Below are 15,819 nucleotides of genomic sequence, written 5' to 3' on the forward strand. Positions count from 1 at the left end.
AGTGGAAATGCAACATAACCAATATCCCACTGTGTATTCAATAGGGGCCGGGTTAAAAAACTACAAACCTCAGATGTCCCACTTCCTGGTTGAATTTTTCTCAGGTTTTTGCCTGCCATATGAGTTCTGTTATACTCACAGACATCATTCAAACAGTTTTAGAAACTTCAATACTACTAATAATATGCATATATTAGCAACTGGGACTGAGGAGCAGGCCGTTGACTCTGGGCACCTTTCATCCAAGCTACTCAAAACTGCTCCTGCAGCCATAAGAAGTTAAGGAGTTGTACCATCAGTCAGCTCAGATAGAGGCTCACATATCTGATGTACTTCCTTTGCCTGTAAACTGGTACACAGCCCCCAAGCGGACACAGAGACACATAAACCCTCCAGACATTTTGGAATTGTTTGGAAACCGTTGAAAGGCCTCTATCAAACACAAACCCTGGCTCTGACTCATAAACATATGTGTGTTTATCTCCTCTAAACACCTTGGAGACCCATCACCGCTTGACAAAAGCCAGGGAATTAGAATTCCTGTTTTGAAAAAAGAAAGAAAAGAAGCCTCTCTAAATAAATAAATGGATAATTCCTCCACCGAGGACAGAGTGTGAATGATAAAAAGATGAGAGGAGTGAGCAGGGTGAAGTATGGTCACGATCCAGAGACTCCTGTGCTTCAGTCAGCCCAAGGTGATTCTGCAACTGCTTCTTCACAACCTTTATTCTCATATTATACATTCCCAAGATGCATTGCTCTCTGGGGAGGAAGATAACTTTCTTGTATTTCTGTGTTTGGGCAGTGGCTCTGTTAGTCAGGGGGAAGAGAATGTGGACTCTCTCGCCAGGCCCCGCCTGTGTGTGACCCCTCCAGTCACCTCTGGGGTGGCCCGGGCTTTATGAAGGCTTCAACACGCCTGAAAGGGACAATCAGCATGCGGTCTGCAGGGCCCGCTCCACACACACACACACACACACATCACACACACACATCACACATCACAAGAAAAGAAGAAATGTCCACAAACTGGATTTGAATATTAAAAAGAAAAGCGAGTTATCAGGAAGAATAGGACGGAACGAGGAGAGGAGAGAGGAAGGACTGTCCATTGAGCTGGCTGGGGAGAGAGAGGGAGAGAGAGGAGAGAAGGCCTGTCCATTGAGATGGCTGGGGAGAGAGAGGGAGAGATAGAGGGAGAGAGAGGGAGAGAGAGGAGAGAGGAAGGCCTGTCCATTGAGCTGGCTGGGGAGAGAGAGGGAGAGAGAGGAGAAAGGAAGGCCTGTCCATTGAGCTGGCTGGGGAGAGAGAGGGAGAGAGAGGAGAGAAGGCCTGTCCATTGAGCTGGCTGAGGAGAGAGAGGAGAGAGGAAGGCCTGTCCATTGAGCTGGCTGGGGAGAGAGAGAGAGAGAGAGAGAGAGGAGAGAAGGCCTGTCCATTGAGCTGGCTGAGGAGAGAGAGGAGAGAAGGCCTGTCCATTGAGCTGGCTGGGGAGAGAGAGGGAGAGAGAGGAGAGAAGGCCTGTCCATTGAGCTGGCTGGGGAGAGAGAGGAGAGAAGGCCTGTCCATTGAGCTGGCTGAGGAGAGAGAGGAGAGAGGAAGGCCTGTCCATTGAGCTGGCTGGGGAGAGAGAGAGAGAGAGAGAGAGGAGAGAAGGCCTGTCCATTGAGCTGGCTGAGGAGAGAGAGGAGAGAAGGCCTGTCCATTGAGCTGGCTGGGGAGAGAGAGGGAGAGAGAGGAGAGAAGGCCTGTCCATTGAGCTGGCTGGGGAGAGAGAGGGAGAGAGAGGAGAGAAGGCCTGTCCATTGAGCTGGCTGGGGAGAAAGAGGGAGAGAGAGGAGAGAAGGCCTGTCCATTGAGCTGGCTGGGGAGAGAGAAGGCCTGTCGAGAGAGAGAGAGAGAGAGAGAGAGAGAGAGAGAGAGAGAGAGAGGAGAGAGAGAGAGAGAGAGAGAGAGAGAGAGAGAGGAGAGAGAGAGAGAGAGAGAGAGAGAGAGAGAGAGAGAGAGAGAGAGAGAGAGAGAGAGAGAGAGAGAGAGAGAGAGAGAGAGAGAGAGAGAGAGAGAGAGAGAGAGAGAGAGAGAGAGAGAGAGAGAGAGAGAGAGAGAGAGAGAGAGAGAGAGAGAGAGAGAGAGAGAGAGAGAGAGAGAGAGAGAGAGAACTGAGCAGCAGAATCACAGGACGGCGAATGAACTACACCATACACATTGTATGTGTGTTGATCACAGTGAGCTCCTCACTCAGATCCCATCGTACACTGGGGGAAACACTAGCTGTGAATGTGGAGATGGGGTTTGAGGAGAATGTGGTGTTACCAGAAGGTGATACTGATAGTCTAATTTGCTGTCCAGGGATACTTTGGAGCCTTTTCATCTCTCAGTTTAACCCTGAAATGCCATTGGATCATCTCTTTGAGTTTATCCCTGAAATACCATTTGATCATCTCTTTGAGTTTATCCCTGAAATACCATTGGATCATCTCTTTGAGTTTATCCCTGAAATACCATTGGATCATCTCTTTGAGTTTATCCCTGAAATACCATTGGATCATCTCTTTGAGTTTATCCCTGAAATGCCATTTGATCATCTCTTTGAGTTTATCCCTGAAATGCCATTGGATCATCTCTTTGAGTTTAACCTGAAATAGCATTGGATCTCATAGTTCTCTCTGCATGGTGCTTCATGATAGTTTTCTCAAGCTGAGCCTGTATTTGGAAGAATAGGCCTATCACAAATTAAGCCAAGGTGGATTCTTCTCTTTGTATTTAAAGTGGCAGGTGATGAAATGGATAGTGAACCGTATTTTGCATACTGGTACTGGATACATTGCTTGACATTGGGACATTAAACTACTGCTGGACTACTCATATTTGGGAATATCAGACTGGGACCTGGATGTGAGTTGTTGCTGATGACGTGGCTGTGAAAAGGATCTATCCCAGTGGGATTGGTCTGGTTCTGTGTTATTACAGCAGACACCATGCAGTCTGTATCTCTACTGGTGGTGGTACTGGCCATGCTGGGGGTCTGCCCTCATAAGGGTCCTCATCATTGGGCCCCTCGCCACACTGGTCTGCGGAGATCTCAATCCCACTGGTGTAAGAGACAGCAGGGGAAGACTCAGGGGCCCCACCAAGACCACTTGCCTCTGAGGTACCACAGCAGCAAGACAAACAAATGTAACCACTTCTTCCACAGTAAGTCTAATTAAATTATCTGTGCATTCTATCGAAAGGTGGAGAAGCCTGGAGCTTTGACAAATGAACGGATCCCAAACCTCTTCGGCTTGAATGTACTGACAACATTTGCATCCCTTTTCCTAGTAATTGGGGACAATGTTTGAGTTATTGTAATCATCACAAGTTGATAGTCTCCTGGAGTGGGATGCAGGGAAGGGTGGAAAAGTTGTCTGTACTTTCATGCTATATTTTCTCTTCATGGAGGCTGTGCCAAGGAAAGGAGAAATGGCTGTGGTGTTAAAAGCACTCTACTGTCTCCTCTCTTCTCACAGCTCGCAGCTGTCACAGTCAAGACAAATATGTTATTTTCTCTGCCTCTGTGCTGCTCTGATCAAGGCAACAACTCACATCCAGGTCCTCGCCTGCTCTGCGATAGAGAGGCGATATGCTCAGCTATTGAGAGGAGGATAGAGAGGAGATATGCTCAGCTATTGAGAGGAGGTAGAGAGGAGATATGCTCAGCTATTGAGAGGAGGATAGAGAGGAGATATGCTCAGCTATTGAGAGGAGGTAGAGAGGAGATATGCTCAGCTATTGAGAGGAGGATAGAGAGGAGATATGCTCAGCTATTGAGAGGAGGTAGAGAGGAGATATGCTCAGCTATTGAGAGGAGGTAGAGAGGAGATATGCTCAGCTATTGAGAGGAGGAGGATAGTGAGGAGATATGCTCAGCTATTGAGAGGATATAGCTCAGCTATTGTTATCTGATACTGCATGGATGGCTGTCGTAGGCAATGGAGAGGAAGCCGACTAAAACAGGCAACTGTTTGTATTCCTCAGGTCCAAATTCAATAGAAAAACAAAGAGAAAGATAGTGAAACCAAACAAAGATCTTTTCAGTATTTGTTTTAATAATATCTGAGCTATTTATTGGGGGATGTATTCATCCACTTGCTTTAGTCTGCTTGTGTTGTGAATGGTTCTGTACTTCTCAGAATGAAGCTCAAATCTTTTAAATCAGAGTTGTGTTCATACTCTGTTGGTCCCTCAAATTCAAATATGGACCTCAAAGACAGTTCCACTGATGTTTTTCATTCTTCCCCTCCAGTCAGGGACTGGTTTAGACCTGGGACATCAGGTTGGTGATGCTCGGAGGGAGTAGGGGGTGATGATGCAACATAGTAGACACAACATCACATTGTTACTGTAGCTACCTCTGTTTTGTAGGTTGATCCTTCTCCACTTTCTAAAAGAATGTACAACACATCTGCCTGCAGCCAGTGAATGCTTTCCACATGCCAGACCTCTCAGTCAGACCCCATGTTGCTTGTCTCAATGAGGCCAGGGTCCATAATCGCCCGTATGTTTCAGTCTTGTACTGTTCTCTCCTGTTGGTTCCAAGAAAAGTATAATTCCATTTGGAAGTATTCAGCTGACTAGCCATGGGCAGAACCAGGGCAATTAAAGGATTGGTGACAGCCTGGCAGGAGCGACACCTTGTAGAACACTGAGACACAGAGGCTGGTTCAAGAAAAGAGCAGAATCACATTTGAGACCTAAATGGAGAGGAATGAATGAGACTGAGAAATAGGGGAGATAATGCGATTGAATGACGTTTACCATAATCTGTATGTCAGTGTGACCTCCTGATCATTCTATTCCTCATCCTACATACAATGAGGCATAACTAATGAAGATCAACACATTGTACAAAAAAGGGTGGATAGGTGACAGTTTTTCTTATGGTATGATAATACATTTAGATTTTCAGGATTTATTTATTTGGCCTGTGTGTTGTCAATAACATCTCCATCGCAGATAAAGATGGCGATATGCCCATGATGGATGAGTTCCACTTACTCTCACTGGAGGGCGCTGTTGGGTAACTAATACAGCCTCAAAGGACAGGGCCTGAGCTGAAATTATAGGCTCTTTGTATGGGCTATGATATTACTTTTTATCAAGATTCTTATTTCATGTAATCAATGTCATTTTTTAATGAACCTTTTACATAAAACATTTACTCATAAAATTAATCAAATTCAACCATCTTTTTTAATGAATACCTGTCATTGCTGGAGTATTGTCTAAAATCACAGACTAGACATTTTTTTTAAACTAGAATTGATTAAATGCAAAAGAACTGCATTGAAAAGACAATGACAAAAGTTTTTCTCGTTTAGCAAATCTTACACATTTTAAAGTAGATTAGCATCTTTGATCATGGTTAAGAGAAACCTAGTTCCAAGATAATCGCCCCTAAAGTGAATTTGAATTGACTGATTAAGATTTGTATCTCACTCCAGCAGAAAGCCAAAGCATGAGCTTGGGAGTATAGAACAGATACACTACATGACCAAAAGTATGTGGACACCTGCTCGTCAAACATCTCTACCCAAAATCATGGGCATTAATATGAGGTTGGTCCCCCCTTTGCTGCTATAACAGCCTCCACTCTTCTGGGAAGGCTTTCCACAGATGTTCAAACATTGCTGCGGGGATTTGCTTCCATTCAGCCACAAGTCCATTAGTGAGGTTGGGCATTGATGTTGGGCAATTAGGCCTGGCTCGCAGTCGGCATTCCAATTCATCCCAAAAGTGTTTGATGGGGTTGAGGTCAGGGCTCTGCGCAGTCCAGTTCAGTCAAGTTCTTCCACACTGATATTGACAAAAGATTTCTGTATGGACCTCGCTACCTACCTCATCCCAATATTTGTTTTTGTTTTTCTGCTCTTTTGCACACCAGTATTTCTTCTTGCTATATTGTAATTACTTTGCCACTATTGGCCTATTTATTGCCTTACCTCCTTACTTCATTTGCACACACTGTATACAGATTTTTCTATTGTGTTATTGACTGTACGTTTGTTTATCCCATGTGTAACTCTGTGTTGTTGTTTGTGTCGCACTGCTTTGCTCTATCTTGGCCAGGTCGCAGTTGTAAATGAGAACCTTGCCAACCTGGTTAAATAAAGGTGAAATAAAAATAAAAATAAATAAAAATGCATGGTGAACTTAGGCTTGTGAGCGGCTGCTCGGCCATGGAAACACATTTCATGAAGCACCTGATGAACAGTTCTAGTGTTGACATTGCTACCAGAGGCAGTTTGGAACTTGGTAGTAAGTTTTGCAACCGAAGACAGAAGAATTTATACGTGCGGTGCGCTTCAGCACTCGGCGGTCCCTTTCTGTGAGCTTGTGGCCTACCACTTCGTAGTAACAGCACGTACAGTTGACCGGGGCAGCTCTAGCTGGGCAGACATTTTATGAACTGAAAGTCACTGAGCTCTTCGGTAAGGCCATTCTATTCAATGTTTTCTATGGAGATTGCATGGCTGTGTGCTCGGTTTTATACACCTGTCAGCAACGGGTGTGGGTGAAACAGCTGAATCCACTCATTTGAAGGGGTGTCCACATACCTTTTGTATAAATAGTGTAGTTCTGTTGCCACTAAAATAGGTCATTACTTGATATCCTATGGCTTCTGTGCATTGATTTTGAGAAAACATCTTATTCTATAGGTTGTAGGTTAATAGTTGTCATATTGTTTTTTTCTCTTCTAGAAGATGTTACATTTTTGGGAAACAGAAATTACTTTAAGTCAACCAAAACAGGGCTTGTGTTATTTTCAACTCTATATTCTATTCTATTATTATTATTACCATTATTATTATTGCATACTATTGCTTAGTATAACATCGGAATGTGTAAGAACAGGGAAAAGTCTAACGCGTGGCCTGTCTATCCTTCACACACATAGGCTACCTATAGGTTTACCACGTGGCCTGTCTATCCTTCACACACATAGGCTACCTATAGGTTTACCACGTGCATGGGGATTGTGAATAACAAACATAACTGTATTGTGGTAGGCAACATACATAAATGTTACCAGTCACCTCCGTAACTGAAAAGATTTGATCGCTCATCTGCGCTGCGCTCACCAATCCAGCCTGTAAGAGGTTAAATTTATTCTATGGAAAAACCAATTGTAAGCTTCTTGAAGGGGGGAGAATGGCACATACCATTTGACGAGGCATTCAACTCCAGTGAATGAAGGGCTGTGAATGTGAATTCGAATCCCCCCTGCCCGAGGTGAAGGGGTCCGCGGTGCACACAGGGGATTCGAAAACCCAAATACGCTTTTGTGGGTTGAAACTTTGGTAACCCAAAGGGCCACTGAATTGATGGAAAAGTAGTAGTGATCCACGACCGATGGATCCGGGTTACAAAGTGTCCAGCCTTTTGCCTATCTAAACCCGGAGAAAAGAAACTTCTGAAGTTCCCGTTGTCAAGTGACAGATTCAAAAACGGACCTAAATGATGTGACTGCAAGCATCGATTCTCTAGGAGGGGTTTACAACGGACCTCCACTGGTTTTTTGTTTCACAAATTACTTTGTGGTGTTTTCTCTCTGGATTGTTGCCTGTGATTTCCTTACTTTATTATCCATATAAATGGGAAGAGGATTATTTGAATTGGATTATACAGTTACCCGTTAAACGAGAACGCACGACTGAGACGTGATGACAAACTCCAAGAAGCGATAGAACTATTCTAAACGTGCCTAAATAACATGTAAAACATTTTTTTTTTAAAGATCGAAACTTGCTTCCATAGCTTTTGGATATCACGTCAGTTTATTACTATTGATACACCGCAGAGCAAGCGTCCTATTCCCATTTTGCGGGCAGTTTGTTCTCGGTAGATTTTTATATTCTCCACAATTCATGGAATACAACTTTTGAGACGAGATATTGGACTAACATTTTAAATATTAAAAAAAACATTATTTTATTTCGTAATTTTCTCGGTATTCTAAAACCAGTTTTGAAATTGACATCAAGATTATGAAGGAGTGGATTGTTGAAGTATTTCACGAATAATTTGGATTAATTAAGCAATATTCTCAGACGAGAGACGTTGAATAATGTCACCAACTTCTATTGGGATGTCGGTTTTACTTGGAATTCTCCATGTGTGCTCAGGTAGGCAACTGATCATTCACTTGATGCTTTGCATTTGGACACACCTGGGTTGGACATTTGGTATGAATATAAGATGTACCATTCAATTGCATATAGTAATGTACTTTTACTGCACAATCTATGCATTATATTCTATAATGTATGATAATACATTGTACCATCCCTCACTGTACTTACATAGCCAAGTAATTCGTTGCTAAGAAAAGTAGCCTAGATCTATACTTTTTCAATAGCAGGTCAATTATGAAAGTGTGAAACTGAGACCTGTGAACCTAAAAATGTATAATCAGTGCTGGGGCAAAATGTTTCGTTTTGTTTGCAAGGCTATACAATGTGAAGTACGACTACACATTTTAATATCAATTAGAGAATCCAGGAATAAATAGTCAATTCCTTTATTGTACAGAAGTGACAGTTAAATACACTTCAAACAACAAGAGCTTCAGAAGGTGTTTTCAAGTACAGTAGTACCTGTTCTTAATCCTCTTTAAGACTCCTGAGTGGTGCAGCGGTCTAAGGTGTCACTACAGTCCCTGGTTCAAATCCAGGCTGTATCAAATCTGGCCGTGGTTGGGAGTCCCATAGGGCGGCGCACAATTGGCCCAGCATCATCCGGGTTTGGCCGGGGTAGAATTTGTTCTTAACTGACTTGACTAGTTAAATAATTGAATAAAGACCAACTAAATCATGCAATAACATGCGAAGGGCTGAGAGGCCTATTGGACTACTTCTCCTGACATGAACAGCATGATCAATCAAAGGGTACTGAGAGTGCATCAGTATACTGTAAAAAGTACTTCTGCTGTTTTTGACTGCAAAAAGTCTACTTTCAGGGATGGGTGAGGGGGCGGACTAGCTTTCTAACCCGGAAATGCTTGAACAGTGCAGAGTGCAGTATGCAGGCCTATCACAGTGATTCCTGTGGGAGGCTTGGAGGGAGCTGTCCTCATCACTCAAACAGACAGTGGTGGACCCTGTGGATATTGGGCTGCAGTGTTTGTCCTGGTGATAGCGTGGTCCATTTCCAGTGGTGTAAAGTACTTAAGGAAAAATACTTTATAGTACTACTTAAGTATACTTTTTTGGGGGGGGTATCTGTACTTTACTTTACTATTTCTATGTTTGACAACTTTTAGTTTTACTTCACTACATTCCTTAAGGAAATATTGTACTTTTTACTCCATACATTTTCCCTGACAACCAAAAGTACTAGTTACATTTTGAATGCTTAACAAAACAGGAACATTGTCTAATTCACACACTTATCAAGAGAACATCCCTGGTCATCCACTGCCTCTGATTTGGCGGACTCACTAAGCATAATGCATCTTTTGTAAATAATGTCTGAGTGTCAGAGTCTGCCCCTGGCTAACAGTACATTTTTTAAACAAGAAACTTGTGCCGTCTACTTTGCTTAATATAAGGAATTGTAAATGAGTAATACTTTTACTTTTGATACTTAAGTATAATTTAGCAGTTGCATTTACTTTTGATATTTAAAATCAAATACTTTTAGGCTTTTACTCAAGTAGTGGGTGACTTTCACTTTAACTTGAGTAACGTTCTATTACCGTGTCTTTACTTTCTGTTAAGGTGTCTTTTCTTGTACTCAAGTACTGTATGTTTTCCCACCACTGTCCATTTCTAGAACAGGTGTGGTTTCCACTAGTTACCACAGCCACAAAGTCAAAATAGTCTATCTTAAAAATTCATGAAAACAAACCATGCTTGTTGGTCTTAATTTAAGCCTAAAGTTAGCACTGTGACAAAGCCCTGTCCTGAAGGTTAGGGTTAGGGTTAGGAGGATTAGGTTTAAAATCCCATTTTAAGAAGAGACATTTGAGAAATTGGCAGGGTTTATGACTTTGTCGCTGTGGTAACTACTGACAACCCAACACCAGCTCATCTGTGTTCTGTTTGGACATGAAAGAGATTGGTTCCCAGTTTTACATTCTGACGTATAACTACTCTTACTGTGTTGCAACTACTGTGTAGCTTTGTGTGGTGCTGTGGGAACTTGTTCTACTTGTCAAAATGGAAATGCATATACAATGTGGCATTCATTTCAAACATACACCATTTTGCTGGTGGCATTTTGGCATCAAAGACATTGTTCAGCAATCCATTACTCAGACGTAATCATTTTGTGGCTAATTTTCTTCCTCTATTGCGTGCTGTTTGGTTCGTGTCTCGCCAGACTCTCTCAACGTTGTGATGTACTAAAGGAGTGAACTCAGGAGTGTAATGCCAGAACAGCCACAACAACACTGCTGGGTTAGCTGAATGTACAAAACCAATATACTCTAAATCTACTTGTATTTTCTCTCTCTCTCCTCTCTCTCGCTCTCTCAATTCAATGGGCTTTATTGGCATGGGAAACATGTGTTAACATTGCAAAAGCGAGTGAGGTAGATAATATATAAAGTGAAATAAAAATGAACAGTAAACATTACACGTACAGAAGTTTCAAAAGGATAAAGACTTTACAAATGTCATTATGTATATAAAGTGTTGTAATGATGTGCAAATGGTTCTCTCTCTGTCTCTCTCTCTGTCCATTACTCTCTCACTCTCTGAGTCTCCCCCCTCTCCCTATCTCTCTATGAGTCTCTCTCTCTCTCTCTCTCGCTTTTCTTCTCTCTCTTTCTCTCTCTCTGAGTCTCTTTCTCTCTCGTTCTCTTTCTCCCCCTCTCTTTCTCTCTCTCTGAGTCTCTTTCTCTCTCGTTCTCTCCCTCTCTTCCCCTATCTTTCTCTCTCTCTGAGTCTCTTTCTTTCTCTCTCTCTCTCTCATTCTCTCTCTCTCTCTTTCTCACATTCTCTCACATCAGTGTCTTTATAGACCTGGGCCTATACTCTGGGCTTTCCAGGTCAGTTGCTCATACTCTATTATGAGGTGGCTAATGCCTGCCATCCCAGAGTGGATGTATAGCAAAAATCCACCTTATTCATTTTGACTCAACACTGATTTTAAATGTTTAGGTTCACAGTTCACAAGCTTTTCATAGCATAAAGCAGAGTTGTATGTATTGCAACTTTGATGTAATGACAGTTGATTGTAAACTCATGAAAGGTAGGTTACTATTGAAAGAAACAGTTATGACTTCCAGTCTCCTGTTGATTGCAGTGTATTATAGCTTCAGTTGGCCGATGTAATTACATCTAAGTCTCAGGGAATTGTTTTCCAGTTTAAACCTGGCAGAATATTATAGCCTACCTGTACTTAATGCTTAGTACTCTGGTTAATGTGCTTTAAAACACTTACTATTTCAGCAGATCATGAACAGAGTTAGAACAACTTAAAACTAAATGAAGAAATGATATGGCTGGGTATGATGGTGATTGACTCCATAAAACATGTATATTGTAATTGAAACTGAAATGTAAGTTGTGAAGTATGTATGTACGGGTCTAGTTGACAGAAGAGATGCCACCAACACTCTGTGAGCTGTGTCTTCTCACTCTATAGCAGGGTTCCCCAACTGGCGGCCCTCTGGTGGTTTTATTTGGCCCCCAAGAAATAAAATGTATTTATTGTTGGACAAAAAAGACTATAAAAACACCAGCACATTCAAATTATTCTCACATATAATAGAGCGAGAGAGATATACTGAGTGGACAAATCATTAGCAACACCTGCTCTTCCATGACAGACTGACCAGGTGAATCCAGGTGAAACTATGATCCTTTTTGATGTGACCTGTTAAATCAACTACAAATCAGTGTAGATGAAGGAGAGGAGACAGGTTAAAGATGAAGGAGAGGAGACAGGTTAAAGATGAAGGAGAGGAGACAGGTTAAAGAAGGATTCTTAAGCCTTGAGACAATTGAGACATGGATTGTGTATGTGTGCCATTCAGAGGGGGAATCAGTGTAGTGTAGCATCTGCAGGGATAGAGGTCAGGGGTCACATTTCAGCCTCCATGGCAGAGCAGACCAGGGCTGATCCTCCCTGGGTGGGGCTGTGTCAAGAATGCTCCTGTGTGAACTAGGAATTTGGTCAGTTACAAGTAATTCGATTTTTATTGTTTCTACATTATCAGTGAATCATCTTCATTACTTGCACTTTATGGTCATGATAAGGTGAGGCTTATCAGTGAGTGTATGAGTGAGAGGTGATCTTTACCCCTCTCAGACCTGTGATGACTTGCTGGTTTGCCGTCTGGCTCTTTCAGGGGTAGTACATTGATACCCATGTCCATCACGTGGTCCCCTGTTATCATGTGATTCATCCTGTTGCTAAACGCTAAATGGCTCCTATCTCAGCCTGCTATCGGTCCTCAGAGTTCTCCCCACCAGAACTTACTCACCTTGATGATACTGTAAACATCCTGCTGGACTGAAGGTCAAGAGCTTAATTTCCTTCATTTCAGCTGCATTGAAAACAATAAGTCGGAGTCATTTTGCACTAGGCTTATGTTGACTGAAGGGGAAGTAACCTAGTTATATTTCAATCAGTCATTATCAGTCAACTTTACTGTTTCACCAGTTGACATAAGGCCGGGTTTAAACCACATTTGTCCACGTGTACTAGTACAGGTATCTAAATGCACAAACTGTACAGGTATCTACATACACAAACTGTACAGGTATCTACATACACAAACTGTACAGGTATCTAAATGCACAAACTGTACAGGTATCTAAATGCACAAACTGTACAGGTATCTACATACACAAACTGTACAGGTATCTAAATGCACAAACTGTACAGGTATCTAAATGCACAAACTGTACAGGTATCTACATACACAAACTGTACAGGTATCTAAATGCACAAACTGTACAGGTATCTACATACACAAACTGTACAGGTATCTAAATGCACAAACTGTACAGGTATCTACATACACAAACTGTACAGGTATCTACATACACAAACTGTACAGGTATCTACATACACAAACTGAAGGTGCCAACTGCCAAGTCAAAATGAGTATTCAGTTTTAACAGACATGATGGACAGACTATAGTAGATGAATCACTCCTGCTTGCTTTCTCTCTCTCCAGTTGCCTCTCCTGTGTGATAATGTCTAGGTGTAGCCTCCCTGGTGTTTGTGTGTGTGTGTTTGTGTGTGTGTCAGAGCCAGGATGTTGGTTATAGGGCTGGGCAGTGAGAGTGAACCTCTTTTCATCAGCCTCAGCCCAGAGCAGTTGAGGTCTTGACAAATTGACTCCTAAATGTAGATAATAAATTGTAGCCCCCCCCAACTGGTGGTATGACAGGACACAGCAGGCACCACAGCCAATTAATGAGCACCAGAGCTCAGCTCACAGGTGAACCCTGTCTCCACCTCCACTCCTCTCACTTTCACATTCCTCCCTGTCTAATACCTGCAGTCATTATAGACTCTCCCACTCTGTACCAAACACACACTTTCATGGACTGTGTTTGATAGAAAAATAAAAAAACAACATCAGCACTCTGTGGTGTATAAAGGATACCTTTGTGTTTACTGCTGAGCTCAAGTAAGCACAAAGTGTGATTTAAAAAAAAAATCTAATCTGTGACACCAGTTTGAGATGACAGATTCCACACAGCTCCATGAACAGCTTTCAGACACCTAATCCCCATTACTCTAATCCTAATCAAGCACAGTTTACACCCTGAGATCCAGGATTAGTCCAACTCTGGTTTTAGCTCTATCAAACCACACTGAGTAGTTAGCAGAGGAATGCAGGAGGACGGCCCACATGATCTGTGTACATCTCGGAGGGAGGGAGGGAGGGATGGAGGGAGAGTTATGTCTAAATCACCAACTCACCCTGGTCATTAGTGACTGAGTAGATAAACATTTCATAGCGGTTTGTTTGACGGAGATAAATCTACAGTCAGTGACTCTTAATGAGCTACTTTCCCCTAAACCCTCTTCCTTTAATGGGCCTAAAATAACACTTTAATTGGATGAATTACCACATCCATTTGACATCAATAGTTGTGTAATTTGCAGACTCAGGCTGCAGCCGGACTAATAAGCACTTCTTATAGAGGACACTGAGATAGTTCTGATTGGAGGAAACGGAGGAAACCTCACTGTGCCCCTCTCTCCGTATTTTAAACCCCTGAAGAATGCAGTGGTACCTCTTCCCAGGCCGGGTTGAGGGGCGAGGGAGGGGTGTGTGGAGACACTGGGTATGTATGGTCACTGCACTGGTTAAAGGCTTAGTTAATGCATCAGTGTGCGTCAGGCTGTCTGTGGGGCTGAGCTGAGAGAAGACATAGTTAAACCCCGAGGAGAATAACAAGTCTCCAGCCCAACATGGCACTGGACTCTATAACCCCAACCCTAACCCTGTGGAGACACACTAGGAAGATATTAACAGGTCTACAACCCAACAACACTATGATGACATTAACAGGTCTACATCCCAACAACACTGTGATGACATTAACAGGTCTACAACCCAACAACACTGTGATGACATTAACAGGTCAACAAACCAACAACACTGTGATGACATTAACAGGTCTACAACCCAACAACACTGTGATGACATTAACAGGTCAACAACCCAACAACGCTATGATGACATTAACAGGTCTACAACCCAACAACACTATGATGACATTAACAGGTCTACAACCCAACAACACTGTGATGACATTAACAGGTCTACAACCCAACAACACTATGATGACATTAACAGGTCTACAACCCAACAACACTGTGATGACATTAACAGGTCTACAACCCAACAACGCTATGATGACATTAACAGGTCTACAACCCAACAACACTGTGATGACATTAACAGGTCTACAACCCAACAACACTGTGATGACATTAACAGGTCAACAACCCAACAACGCTATGATGACATTAACAGGTCTACAACCCAACAACACTATGATGACATTAACAGGTCAACAACCCAACAACGCTATGATGACATTAACAGGTCTACAACCCAACAACACTATGATGACATTAACAGGTCTACAACCCAACACCACTGTGATGACATTAACAGGTCTACAACCCAACAACACTGTGATGACATTAACAGGTCTACAACCCAACAACGCTATGATGACATTAACAGGTCTACAACCCAACAACACTGTGATGACATTAACAGGTCTACAACCCAACAACGCTATGATGACATTAACAGGTCTACAACCCAACAACACTGTGATGACATTAACAGGTCTACAACCCAATAACACTATGATGACATTAACAGGTCTACAACCCAACAACGCTATGATGACATTAACATGTCTACAACCCAACAACGCTGTGATGACATTAACAGGTCTACAACCCAACAACACTAGGATGTCATTAACAAGACACCTGCAAGTTCCCAGACATTTCTGGGGGGAATGGCCCTACCCCTCATCCTCCAATCCAACAGGTCCCAGATGTGCTCAATGGGATTGAGATCTGGGCTCTTTGCTGGCCAATGCAGAACACTGACATTCCTGTCTTGCAGGAAATCTCTCACAGAATGAGCAGTATGGCTGGTGGCATTGTTATGCATGTCAGGATGAGCCTGCAGGAAGGGTACCACATGAGGGAGGAGGATGTCATCCCTGTAACACACAGCATTGAGATTGCCTGCAATGACAACAAGCTCAGTCCGATGATGCTGTGACACACCGCCCCAGACCATGACGGACCCTGCACCTCCAAATTGATTCTGCTCCAGA

The 15,819-nt window shown here is 42.7% G+C and overlaps 1 protein-coding gene across 3 annotated transcripts in view; it reads left to right on the forward strand.

Moving 5' to 3' along the window:
* The window catches only part of robo1 (roundabout, axon guidance receptor, homolog 1 (Drosophila)), a 384,177-nt gene that overhangs the window by 69,091 nt on the left and 299,267 nt on the right, over positions 1 to 15,819 (forward strand). Inside the window, exon 1 of one of the 3 annotated variants that reach the window (XM_031791147.1) lies at positions 7,252 to 8,165. The exons of the other annotated variants lie outside the window; for them this stretch is intronic. Coding sequence (XP_031647007.1) covers positions 8,108 to 8,165 — 58 coding nt within the window. The 5' untranslated portion in view covers positions 7,252 to 8,107. Of the gene's footprint in view, positions 1 to 7,251; positions 8,166 to 15,819 lie in introns of those variants that run through there. 3 annotated transcript variants of the gene reach the window in all.

This window comes from Oncorhynchus kisutch, linkage group LG15, assembly GCF_002021735.2.
Source record: "Oncorhynchus kisutch isolate 150728-3 linkage group LG15, Okis_V2, whole genome shotgun sequence".
Classification (NCBI taxonomy): domain Eukaryota; kingdom Metazoa; phylum Chordata; class Actinopteri; order Salmoniformes; family Salmonidae; genus Oncorhynchus; species Oncorhynchus kisutch.